We start from the raw sequence: 13,406 nt of genomic DNA on the forward strand, positions 1-13,406 counted from the left end.
TCTATGACCAGCTTGTATGAAAAAATATTAATATATTGGTCTTCTGCTTATTCCTTTACTCGTTTCTAAAGAATAATGTAATTTAAAAAAATAAGTTTGTCTGAATTCTCTCATCTCCATTATTTGTATGTTAACTTTTTGCTATATTGTATGATTTTTGCTACAATTTTCATTCTGCCTGCATTTATAACCCCTTAAGATTTTTTCTTTAAATTGACTCATGATTTACTTTAAGACACATAAAATGGAGAAACTAGTATCTTTCTCATACATGTCAAAATCAATACAAATTTAATAATGAAAAATCTTGACCCATATACTATGAAACTCCCCCTGATTATCTCACTTAGGGAAACATTGTTCAGTTCCCTGCTCACACAGAAAAATCAGAGGACTTAGAGATGAAGGTAAAATGATTGGAAGCTGGGAATATTTTACTACAAAAGGGCTAATGAAAAGATATTTTTCCTGATTTTGTTTTTGGATTATTTATTATAGTTATTAAATACCGCCTTTCTGCTCTATAGCACAGGGAACTATATCTAGTCACTTATGATGGGACATGATGGAGGATAATGTGAGAAAAAGAATGTGTGTGTCTGTGTGTGTGTGTGTGACTGGATCACATTGCTATACAGTAGAAATTGACAGAACACTGTAAACAGCATAATGGAAAAAAATCATTAAAAAATTTTTAAAAACCACCTTTCAAAATTGTATTTATAATAAAATATATATTAAATAAATAAGCATCCATAACACAATTTTTTGCTTCTTTCATTGGATTATATTAAAAATTCAGTAATATTTGGTCTTCATTTTCATTAATTGCCAATGAATTTGTTCTCAAGATTTTGGTTCTAAGTTTTACTGCCTTTCTTCCCTGTACTCACCCTTTGTGTCCTGGTAAAGTTGCTGATAATATACTTATGATTATAGTAACAATGTGGAGGCTTTGAATACACTAACTAGAGCAGTAGCTTTTGTATGTTTTGATTATGACACATAGGATGGAATACATTTTGTACCATAATCCTGTTAACACATGTATATAATTAAAACAGAAGTTTCATGAAATCTTACCCTCTATACTTAAGTAAGTTCTATGTATTTTTTTAAGACGCTGGACACAACCCTTTAAACTGACACCATGATTTGTTAATAAATTGTGAAAAATACTGTTCTGCTGGAGCTTGCTAATTAATGGGAAGCTTTGTGGGGCTTTTTAATAAATGAGACATTTATTTTAAATATGGACTGTTGTTTCCCTTATTTAGATTCATCAACAGATTCTATAAACTTGAGAGGAAGTTAGAAAATTCTTTTTTTTTCTTTTTTCTCATTAAGATATCATGTAAGGAAATGTACCTAAATTATTGAAGGATGAATTAGATTATTCTCTATAGTTTCATGTTTTAAGAATAATAGGACATAAGTTCCCTTGTGCCACAGTCGGTTAAGGATCCAGCATTGTCACTGCAGTGACTTGGGTCACTGCTGGGGTATGGGTTTGATCCCTGGCCTAGGATCTTATGCCATGGGCACAGACCAAAAAAAAAAAGAAAAGAATAATATGACGGAGAGAAAGATATAAGGCTTCACAATGTAAACTAAGTATTAGAAATGTGACATTTGGATGATATTTAAAAAAATGTTTAGAGCAGATTTGTATTTATTTTTTATTTTTCTGCAGTTTTCATGTCAGGTTCTGCTTAAAGGCGGATGGCAAAGGAACACTTCCCACGAAACTTAGTAAGTGTTCTCTGTAAAAACTATATTATTTTAATGATGCTGCATACATTGTACTTAAAAATGTTTTAGGATATTTGAATAACTACTCAAATAGTTCCTGGGTTTTTTTTTTGGAATGTTAATACTTAATGACATTTGAAACTGCAACATAATTATTTTGTTTGGCAACTCTTAAACCAATTCAGAAATAACAAATTTATTTATTGACATTGTGAACAAAATAGCCCACGGAATAGTTAGTATGGCCTTCAGAAAGTTAAGCACTTACCAGTGTGAGGCACATGAACTGCAGGGGAAATGTGTATCATTTTTTATAAGTAATGACCTATGAGAAGTTTATGTCTTGGGGAAACCCCAAAAATCTCTAAAAGTGATTTAGAAATAGAAGGAGAAAAAGCTTGACCACTATATCTAACCCCCAAAGCAAACTCTAACTTGACTTCCTTTCCAAAAAAAAAATGGTTTCTACACTCCTGAGAGGAAGGTAGGAGTGTTAAGTTACTGTTGCTGAAATTTGTCAGTATGTTAAGTGCTAAGGAGTAGCAATAAAGCAGGGATAGAGGAAGAATTTGTTGGGGGTATCATGTTCATGTATGAGAGTTCACATAGGGTAGCAAGGGTCTCACTGGAAGGTAATGTTTCAGTAAAGACCTGAAGGAAATACAGGAGCGAAGAGGTGTCTGAAGGAGTACTTAGCAAAGAGGAAATGGCAGTTAGTCAAGGCTTGAGGCAGGAGCTTACTTCTTCTCAAAGGGTGGGTAGAAGCAAAATAACCCTGGGTTTTCAGCCAGATTTGACATGAAGTTCAACACAGAGAAAAACCTGAAAGGAGATTTGTGGTTTTAAAGACCTGCTTTGAAGAAACTATTTAAAGAAGAACTGACTCTTGGAAGGGTAATCTAACAACTGTGTTTCAGACTACTGGCTGTACTTCCATTTTAAGGTGATTTTTGACCCAGTGAGCTATGTTTAGTCATTTGCTTCATGAGGACATATTTATCTGACAGGTTGGTATGGTAGCTTAGTTAGAAGTAGGAGTTGCAAGTGATACAAACTGTTTAATCATCCTAGTGGTGAATGTTACAATATGGGGTGGGGGTGTGTATTTATAAACATTCTTAGTCACAATCAGCAAGAGTCCTGCTACCTGCATTGATGGTGGGAGTCTTAATCCACGTATTTCATTTCTGACTTTCTCCCCTCAGTTTAAATTAAAAGAATAAATTTCCCCTCTGATAGTTGTTTTATTACCACCATTGTCTACTGCCTGAATTAATGTGTGACACTAATTTGGGGATAGTTGGGTTAATTGTGTAATTATTTATTCAGAATTAATATATTGTGGTCTCACAACAATGTATAGACTTTTTTTTTTTTTTTTTTTTTTTTTTTTTTGCTATTTCTTGGGCCGCTCCCGCGGCATATGGAGATTCCCAGGCTAGGGGTCCAGTCGGAGCCGTAGCCACCAGCCTACGCCAGAGCCACAGCATCGCAGGATCCGAGCCGCGTCTGCAACCTACACCACAGCTCACAGGCAACGCCGGATCGTTAGCCCACTGAGCAAGGGCAGGGACCGAACCTGCAACCTCATGGTTCCTAGTCGGATTCGTTAACCACTGCGCCACGACGGGAACTCCTGTATAGACATTTTTGATGAATTTGAAGGCAGTTACTTCTTAAGGAATAGATACCTATCCTCTGGATATATGAAACTCCTATTTGGATACATAGATAATTGAAAACTCAAGATATTTAGGAGAGGTAAGTGTCCGTGAAGATTCTGTTGGTTGTAAAATAAATCCTTTGGTTTGATAGACTTCCAGGTGGAGCTTCTTTTGGATAAACTCAAGCAGAAAGGAGCAATTCGACGAGCGCTGTTTCTCCATAACAGGTTCCCGGGTCACTCCAAGAACATGACCATCTCTAGGGGGGGACAGATGCAGTGTGAGGAACTGATAGCATATCTGCGGGTAAGAGATACTTTTCTGTTCCAACATCTTTTCTTTTACTTATTGTTTTTTTTTTTTTTTCTTTTCATCTGAATGATTCTCTGTAAAATTTTTTTAGCATTAAATCACAAGGAAAACACAGAAAAATACATGTGGGGAGGAAATTGGGCTTTTTAAAGAATCAGACTTGAGTAATGGACTTCTACTCTTGTCAGACTGAATATTCTACATGGCCTTTCCACAGCAATGCTACTGAATAAATTATGACAAATGTATTTCTTGAATATTGCTGGACTCTCAAGGCAGTAAAAGAAATCCCCCACCCCCTGCTGCCACCAAACAATCAATTAAAAAAAAAACACTCCATTGGCTAAACCTGACCTGAGTTGTAAGCAAGTGTGTGAGCCAGGGTGTCTAGGAAGGAATGGGATCTGGGAAGAGAGTGAACAGACTTGCAGACACCAGCACAGGGATTCAGACTCACCTGGGGCCTTCTGCAAGCCTGGAGTCTGACTGGAGCCTCCTGCATTAGGGCCAGACTCTTCCACGAGGCTAAAGTCTTCCCAGAACAAAGAACCACTCTGACTCCAGCAAGAATAAATTCAGGGCCTTACTGGAACAATCTAGTATGGGTCCCCTAGGTTAAGTTCAATCAAATAGAATTCATTTCAAAGAAAAGTGTGAAACACACTGGAAAATAAACCATTAGAAGAAACAGCAAACATCTTAGTCTTTCAAAGCTTGAGATGCTGGAATTATCAGTTACAAAATATAACTGTGTATGAAGTGTTTAAAGAAATAAAGGATGAAATTTTTTAAAAAGACAAAAATATCAGTAAAGGTTTAGAAGACTCAACATAATTAACAAGCTCAATTTAACAGACCTGTATGTAATGTGGCATCCAACAATTAGAGAATATGAAAGTTGGGAGTTTCCATTGTGGCTCAGTGGGTTAAGAACCAGATGTTGTGTCTGTGAGGATGTGGGTTTGATCCCTGGCCTCAGTGGGTTAAGAATCCATTGTTGCGGTAAAGTGCAGCATAGGTCGCAGGTGTGGCTTGGATCTGGTGTTGCCATGGCTGTGGCCTAGGCCCTAGCTGTAGATCCAGTTCTACCCTTGGCCTAGGAACTTGCATATGCCATAGGTGAAGGGCCGTAAAAAGAAAAAAAAAGGTAGAGAATGTGAAAGTTGACCACATACAGATTATAAAGGAAGTCTGGACAATTTCAAAAAATTGGAATAATAGAAAATATGCTATTTGTTTACAGTGCAGTTTTTAGAAATTAGTAACAAGGATAAATTGGGAATTAGGAATTATAATTTTTAGTAACTTGTGGATCAAAAAAGAGATCATATTAGAACTTTACTTAGAAGTGAATCATAATGAAAATACTACATCAAAATGTATCATATATCCCAGAAGGAGAATGTAAAGGTAGATGTATAGCCTTAAATACTATTTAATTTAAATGAAAGATTACGAAAAAAATGAAGGAAAAACAAACAAAAAAACCCTCGTTAAAATTAGAAATTGAAAAGGGCCATAAATACAGATAAAGGATCAATTGTAATTATAGAATATTAGTAATAACCTTGTGTGAAAATGTAGAAAACTTAGGTAAAATAGAGACATTCTTAGAAAACCCTAATACAACTGTCATATGAAGAAACAGAAAACTGAAAAATTCATTTAAACCATATAAAAAATTGAACTGAGAATTAAAAATCTTAAGGGATCACAAGGCACAGATACTTTTATAGGCAATATCTACAAAACCGTCATGAGCAAGAAATTCCAATATTAAACTCTTCTAAAGAATAGAAAAACAGGAGTTCCCGTCGTGGTGCAGTGGTTAACAAATCCGAATAGGAACCATGAGGTTGCAGGTTCTGTCCCTGACCTTGCTCGGTGGGTTAACGATCTGGCGTTGCCAGTGAGCTGTGGTGTAGGTTGCAGACGTGGCTTGGATCCCGCGTTGCTGTGGCTCTGGCGTAGGCCAGTGGCTACAGCTCCGATTCAACCCCTAGCTTGGGAACCTCCATATGCCATGGGAGCGGCCCAAGAAATAGCAAAAAAAAAAAAAAAAAAAAAAAAAAAGAGTAGAAAAACAAAATATATTTTCGCCTTCATATTCTATGAAGCTAGTGTAATTGATACCCAGACTGGTCAAAGATAGTAAAATCAAGGAGAATTCATGCCAGTCTTACAAAAACACAGATGTAAAATCACTAAGCAAATATAAACAAACTAAAGCCTAAAGATTTTAGGAGTTCCCGTCGTTGTGCAGTGGTTAACGAATCTGACTAGGAACCATGAGGTTGCGGGTTCAATCCCTGCCCTTGCTCAGTGGGTTAATGATCTGGCATTGCCGTGAGCTGTGGTGTAGGTCGCAGACACGGCTCAGATCCTGCGTTGCTGTGGCTCTGGTGAAGGCTGGTGGCTACAGCTCCGATTGGACCCCTAGCCTAGGAACCTCCATATGCCGTGGGAGCGGCCCAAGAAATGGCAAAAAGACAAAAAAAAAAAAAAAAAATTTAAAAAAACAAAACAAAAGATTTAAAAATCTACCAACTTAGGAGTTCCCTTGTGGCACAGCAGGTTAAGCACCCAGCATTGTTACTGCAGTGGTTTGGGTCGCTCTGTGGCACAGGTTCAAAACCTTGCCCAAGAAGTTCCATATGCCACAGGCTTGGCCAAAATGTGTGTGTGTGTACTTTAATGAACAGAGTGAAAATATGGCCATCTTACCTAAGTGCCGGAAAGGTTGTTAATTTAATAATGACTCAAGGTACAAGCAAACACGACAAACATTTCAAGTAACATTTATGAAGAAATACTATTTTACATTATTCAAACAAAATCTGCCAGTACTATTGATTGGTCAAGATGTGAATTAATGAGAATTCCTACACATTGCTAGTGGCAGTGTAAATTGTTAGGAAGACTTTGGAAAATAATATATTATCTTACAGAGGTGACAAATCTGCTTGCCGCTATGTAGAACAATACAGCATGTTTTTTTTGTCATAGAGAAAACAAGCAAAAAACTCAAAACAATCTAAATAACCTAATAGAAAAAAAAAAGGAAAAATAAAACTCTACAAAATTATGAATTGAAAAGGACGTAAGTACAGATAAATGATCAATTAAAATAATAGAATATTATGAATAACTTTGACAGAAGAATGGATAAATTGTGGGTTTATTATATGATAAATATTATTCAACAGTAAAAACCTTGGATACATGCAACAGTGTGAATGAATCTTAAAGAGAGTGTTGAACAGATAGAAAATGACAGAAGAATATGTATGATCTCATTTAAAAAAACAAACAAACAGGAAAAGCAATCTGAAAAACATACTGTTTAAGGACATATGCACTAGAATAAAACTACTGAAAGCAACCAAGGGAATGGTAAACATAAAATTCAGGCAGTGGTAAAATTCAGGTACCTCTGGAAGCAAGACAGAGGGATGAAAAGGGAAAAGAACATGTGGGTAACTTAAGCGGTGTGGGAAATGTCCTAGTTATTATTCATGTCAGGTGTGTGTTTCAGTGCTCATTTTAATGACATGCCTCAAATATTTTGGGGTGAGTCAAATGTTACATTATAAAACAAAAATCGATTAAGGGTTCTCACTGGATAATGATAATCTTTTTGGATACTCTATTCTTATGTAAGTCTAGCTTTTCAAAGAGTTTTGATAGAATTGGATCAAGACTTGAATACAGCTGGCTTTGTATTGTGCATTTAAGGATTTCTCCAGATAGTTTGATGTCACAAGTTGATGTCTTTGTTAATTCAAAATATTTCCATTTTTAGGATGAATCTGAATTTAGAGACAAACTCACTCCCATTACTATTTTTATGGAGTATCGACTGGATTATACAACAGCTGCTGATGTAACAGGCTTGCAACCCATTCTTAACCAATTCACTCCTGCCAACATTAGTCGACAGGTATTGTACTTTATTAATGTATCATTGATTTTATCATTAATATTATACTTTTAACTTTTTAAAAAGTCTTAATCGTTCGTATTTTTTAATGGCATAAAGAATTGCTTTTATAATGTTGAGTTTTTAGCTAAGGTCAGAGGGGAAGGAATCTGGATTTTCAAATCTGAGACATTTAAAGCCACTGAGAACTTAGTGATATGCAGAGGAAGACAAGGTAGATTTCATATGCATAAAACAGTAAAGTGAGTCAAGGAAAGCAACACAATGCCAATTTATTTACATAATATTTTAGTATTTTGCTAAACAAATTTATCATCTTTTATATTTTAATTGTAAAAAATAGTACATGTACACATATACACATATATAATACATTTTCATAAAACCAAAGAAAGCAGCATAAAATTTCATAGACTATATTAAAATATTTTAAGAAAATCCTGTGTAAAACCCATACATTCAAATATTGTTATTATAGTTTCTGTTTTTTCCTCTTTTATTACATGTTCATATGTTTATTTACTTTTTTCTATTTTTTAATTACTCAATGAATTTATTACATTTATAGTTGAACAATGATCATCACAATCCAGTTTTATAAGATTTCCATCCCACAATCCTGGCGCATCCTCCCACTCCCCAAACTGTCTCCTTTGGAAACCATAAAGTTTTTCAAAGTCTGTGAGTCAGTATTGTTCTGCAAAGAAGTTCCTTGTGTCCTTTTTTCAGATCCCACATGTCAGTGAAAGCATTTGATGTTGGTGTCTCATTGTCTGACTGACCTCACTCAGCATGATAATTTCTAGGTCCATCCATGTTGCTAAAAATCTGGTATTTCATTACTTTTAATGGCTGAGTAATATTCCATTGTGTATATGGACCACATCTTCTTGATACACTCCTCTGTCAATGGACATTTAGGTTGTTTCCAGGTCTTGGCTATTGAAAATAGTGCTGCAATGAACATAGGAGTACCTGTGTCTTTGCGAGTCATGGTTTTCTCTGAATAGACGCCCAGGAGTGGGATTGCTGGATCAAATGGTAGTTCAATTTTTAGTTTTCTGAGACATCTCCATACTGTTTTCCACAGTGGTTGCACCAATTTACAATCCCACCAATAGTGTGCTAGGGTTCCTTTTTCTCCACACCCTCTCCAGCACTTATTGTTTGTAGACTTTTGGATGATGGCCATACTGGCTGGTGTAAGGTGGTACCTCATAGTGGTTTTGGTTTGCATTTCTCTGATAATGAGTAATGTTGAACGTCTTTTCATGTGTTTTTTGGACATCCATATGTCTTCTATGGAGAATTGTCTGTTTAGATCTTCGGCTCATTTATTGATGGGGTTGTTTGTGTTTTTGGTATTGAGCAGTAGGAGGTGTTCATAAATTTTGGAGATTCATCCCTTGTCAGTCGATTCATTTGCAAAAATTTTCTCCCGTTCTGTGGGTTGTCTTTTTGTTTTGTTTAGGGTTTCCTCCCCAGAAACTTTTAAGTTTAATTAGGTCCCATTTTTTTATTTTTGTTTTTCCTGTCATTATTCTAAGAGGTAAATCTGAGAAGATCCTGCTGTTGTTTATGTCAGAGAGTGTTTGGCCTATGTTTTCCTCTAAGAGTTTTATAGTATCTGGTCTTATATTGAGATCTTTATTCCATTTGGAGTTTATTTTTGTGTATGGTGTCAGGGAGTGTTCTAATTTCATTCTTTTACCTGTGGCTATCCAGTTTTCCCAGCACCACTTATTGAAGGGGCTGTCTTTTCTCCATTGTATATATACTCTTGCCTCCTTTGTCATAGATAGTTGGCTGTAGGTGTGTGGGTTGAATTCTGGGCTTTCTATCCTGTTCCACTGATCTATATGTCTGTCTTTGTGCCAATACCATATGGTTTTGATGACTGTTGCTTTGTAGTATAGTCTGAAGTCCAGGCGCCTGATTCCTCCAGCTCCATTTTTCTTTTTCAGGATGTCTTTGGCTATTCTGGGTCTTTTGTGCTTCCAAACAAACTTTAAAATATTTTGTTCTAGTTCTGTGAAAAATGTCCTTGGTACTTTGGTAGGGATTGCATTGAATCTAGTTCTGTGAAAAATGTCCTTGGTACTTTGGTAGGGATTGCATTGAATCTGTGTAGTATAGTCATTTTAAGAATATTGACTCTTCCAATCCATGAGCATGATTTATCTTTACATCTATTTGTGTCATCTTTGATTTCTTTCATCAGTGGCTTGTAGTTTTCAGAGTACAGGTCTTTTGGCTCTTTAGGTAGGTTTACTCCTAGGTATTTTATTCTTTTGGATGCGATGGTAAACAGATTTGCTTCCCTAATTTCTCTTTCTGATCTTTCATTGTTAGTATATAGAAACGCTGTCGATTTCTGTGTATTAATTTTGTATCCTGCGACTTTGCCAAATTCATGGATGAGCTCTAACAGTTTTCTGATAGAATCTTTAGGTTTCTCTAGATAGAGTATCATGTCATCTGCAAATAGTGATAGTTTTACTTCTTCCTTTCCAATTTGGACTCCTTTTATCTCTTTTACTTCTCTGATAGCTGTGGCTAGGACTTCCAAAACTATGTTGAAGAGTAGTGGTGAAAGCAGACATCCTTGTCTTGTTCCTGATCTCAGCAGGAATTCTTTCAGCTTTTCACCATTAAGAATGATGTTCGCTGTGGGTTTGTCATATATGGCCTTTATTATGTGGAGGTAGGTCCCTCTATGCCCACTTTCTGAAGGTTTTTTTTTTTTTTTTTTTTTGTCTTTTTGCCATTTCTATGGCTGCTCCCATGGCATATGGAGGTTCCCAGGCTAGGGGTTTAATCAGAGCTGTAGCCGCCAGCCTAAACCAGAGCCACAGCAATGTGGGATCCAAGCCTCATCTGCAAGCTACACCACAGCTCACGGCAATGCCGGATCGTTAACCCACTGAGCAAGGCCAGGGATCAAACCCACAACCTCATGGTTCCTTGTAGGATTTGTTAACCACTGAGCCACGATGGGAACTCCTGAAGGGTTTTTTTTTTTTTTTTTTTTTTTAATCAGAAATGGGTGTTGGATTTTGGCAAAGGCTTTTTCTGCATCTATTGAGAGGATCATATGGTTTTTATTCTTCAGTTTGTTAATGTGATGTATCACACTGATGGATTTGCAGATATTGAAGAACCCTTGCATCCCTGGGATAAATCCCACCTGATCGTGATGTACAATCCTTTTAATGTGTTGTTGGATGCGGGTTGCTAGTATTTTGTTGAGGATTTATGCATCTATGTCCATCAGTGAAATTGGCCCCTAGTTTTCTTTTTTTTTGTGGTATCTTTGTCTGGTTTTGGTATCAGGGTGATGGTGGCCTCATAGTATGAGTTTGGGAGTGTCCTTTCCTCTGCTATCTTTTGGAATAGTGTCAGAAGGATAGGTGTTAGGTCTTCTCTAAATGTTTGATAGAATTCACCTGTAAAGCCATCTGGTTCTGGACTTTGTTGGAAGTTTTTTAATCACAGTTTCAATTTCAGTACTTGTGATTGGTCTGTTCATCTTTTCTATTTCATCTTGGTTTAGTCTTGGAAGATTGTACTTTTCTAAGAATTTGTCCATTTCTTCTAGGTTTTCCGTTTTATTGACGTATAGTTGCATGTAGTAGTCTCTCGTGATCCTTTGAATTTCTGTGATGTCCGTTGTTACGCCTCCTTTTTCATTTCTAATTTTATTGATTTGAGTCTTCTCTCTTTTTTCTTGATATGTCTGGCTAAGGGTTTATCAATTTTGTCGATCTTTTCAAAGATCCAGCTTTTGGTTTTATTGATCTTTTTTATGGTTTTCTTCATTTCTATTTCATTGATTTCTGCTCTGATCTTTATGATTTCTTTCCTTCTGCTAACTTTAGGTCTTGTCTGTTCTTCTCTCTCGAGCTGCTTTAGATATAAAGTTAGCTTGTTTATTTGAGCTTTTCCTTGTTTCCTGAGGTGGGCTTGTATTGCTATAAACTTTCCTCTTAGAATGGCTTTTGCTGCATCCCATAGGTTTTGGAGTGTCCTATCTTTGTTGTAATTTGCTTCTAGGCTTTTTTAAAATTTCCTTTTGATTTCTTCAGTGATCCATTGGTTGTTTAGTAGCATGTTGTTTAGTCTCCGCATGTTTGTGTTTTTTTGCAGTTTTTTCTTGTTGTTGATTTCCAGTCATACAGTGTCGTGGTTGGAAAAGATGCTTGATATGATTTCAATTTTCTTAAAGTTACTGAGGTTGGATTTGTGGCCCAGGATGTGATCAATCTTAGAAAATGTTCCATGTGTACTTGAGAAGAATGTGTATCCTGTTGCTTTTGGATGGAATGTCCTATAAATATCTATTAAGTCCATGTGGTCTAATGCGTCATTCAGAGCCTGTGTTTCCTTATTGATTTTCTGTCTGGTTGATCTGTCCATTGCTGTAAGTGGGGTGTTAAAGTTCCCCACTATTATTGTGTTATTGTCGATTTGTCCTTTTAAGGTTGTTAGCAGTTGCCTTATATATTGTGGTGAACCTATGTTGGGTGCATAGATATTTAAAATTGTTATATCTTCTTCTTGGATTGATCTTTTGATCATTAGGTAGTGACCTTCCTTGTCCCTTAAAATATTCATCATTTTAAATTCTATTTTGTCTGTTATGAGTATTGCTACTCCACCTTTCTTTTGATCCCCATTTGCATGGAATATTTTCTTCCATCCTCTCACTTTCAATTTGCATGTGTCCCTAGAAGTGAAGTGGGTCTCTTGAAGACAGCATATATATGGATCTTATTTTTGTATCCATTCAGCCAGTCTATGTCTTTTGTTTGGGGCATTTAGTCCATTCACATTTAAGGTAATTATTGATATGTATGTTCTTATTGCCATTTTATTAATTGCTTTGGATTTGTTTTTGTTGCTCTTTTTTCTTCCCTTCATCTCTTGTTCTCTCCTCTTGTGGTTTGAAGACCATCTTTAGTATTATATTTGAGTTGGTTTTTCTTATTTGTTTGTGTATCAATTGTAGATTTTTGGTTTGCAGTTATTCTGAAGTTTTGATATGAGTTTCTATATATACAAGATTGTTTTAAGTTGTTGGGCTCTTAACTGCCAACTGCATCTCCAGTGTCCTGCATTTGTACCCTCCTCTTCTCATGATTTCTGATTTTGGTGGCATAATTGTGTATGGATGATTTTGTATCTTTACTGTATATATACCTTTACTGCTGAGCCTTGTCACTTGTGATATTTTTGTTTCTGGTTGCGGTTGAGTCTCTGTGATACAGTTACATTCCAGTCTGTGGGGCTTCCCATCCAGGAGGTATGGGGTTGCTTATATCATGTAATCACCCCTCCTACCTCTTGATGTGGCCTCCTCTTTATCTTCTGGAGAAAGATTATCTTTTTGAAAGTTTCCAGTCCATTTGGTTGAAGACTGCTCAACATTTGGTTGTAAATTTTGTTGTTTTTAGGAGAGAAGTTGAGCTCCAGTCCTTCTATTCCCCCATCTTAATCCCCTGCCCTCTCATGTTCATACGTTTAGATTACTGTTTCTGCTCTCATAAAATGCTTTACCATTTATTTATTTATTTATTTATTTTTGTCTTTTGTCTTTTCTAGGGCCACATCTGCGGCATATAAAGTTCCCAGGCTAAGGGTCTAATTGGAGCTCTTGCCACCAGCCTACACAAGAGCCACAGCAACGCCAGATCTAAGCCATGTCTGCGACCTACACCACAGCTCACAGCAATGCTGGA

General features: G+C 36.3%; 1 protein-coding gene across 6 annotated transcripts in view; it reads left to right on the forward strand.

The window, feature by feature from the left end:
* Positions 1-13,406, forward strand: part of ITGAV (integrin, alpha V) — a 107,178-nt gene that overhangs the window by 71,788 nt on the left and 21,984 nt on the right. For all 6 annotated transcript variants that reach the window (XM_021074688.1, XM_021074686.1, XM_021074687.1 and 3 more), the window contains 3 exons: positions 1,694-1,752; positions 3,568-3,722; positions 7,531-7,668. In XM_021074688.1, coding sequence (XP_020930347.1) covers positions 1,694-1,752; positions 3,568-3,722; positions 7,531-7,668 — 352 coding nt within the window. The remainder of the gene's footprint in view (positions 1-1,693; positions 1,753-3,567; positions 3,723-7,530; positions 7,669-13,406) is intronic.

Source organism: Sus scrofa, chromosome 15, assembly GCF_000003025.6.
Source record: "Sus scrofa isolate TJ Tabasco breed Duroc chromosome 15, Sscrofa11.1, whole genome shotgun sequence".
Taxonomy (NCBI): Eukaryota; Metazoa; Chordata; class Mammalia; order Artiodactyla; family Suidae; genus Sus; species Sus scrofa.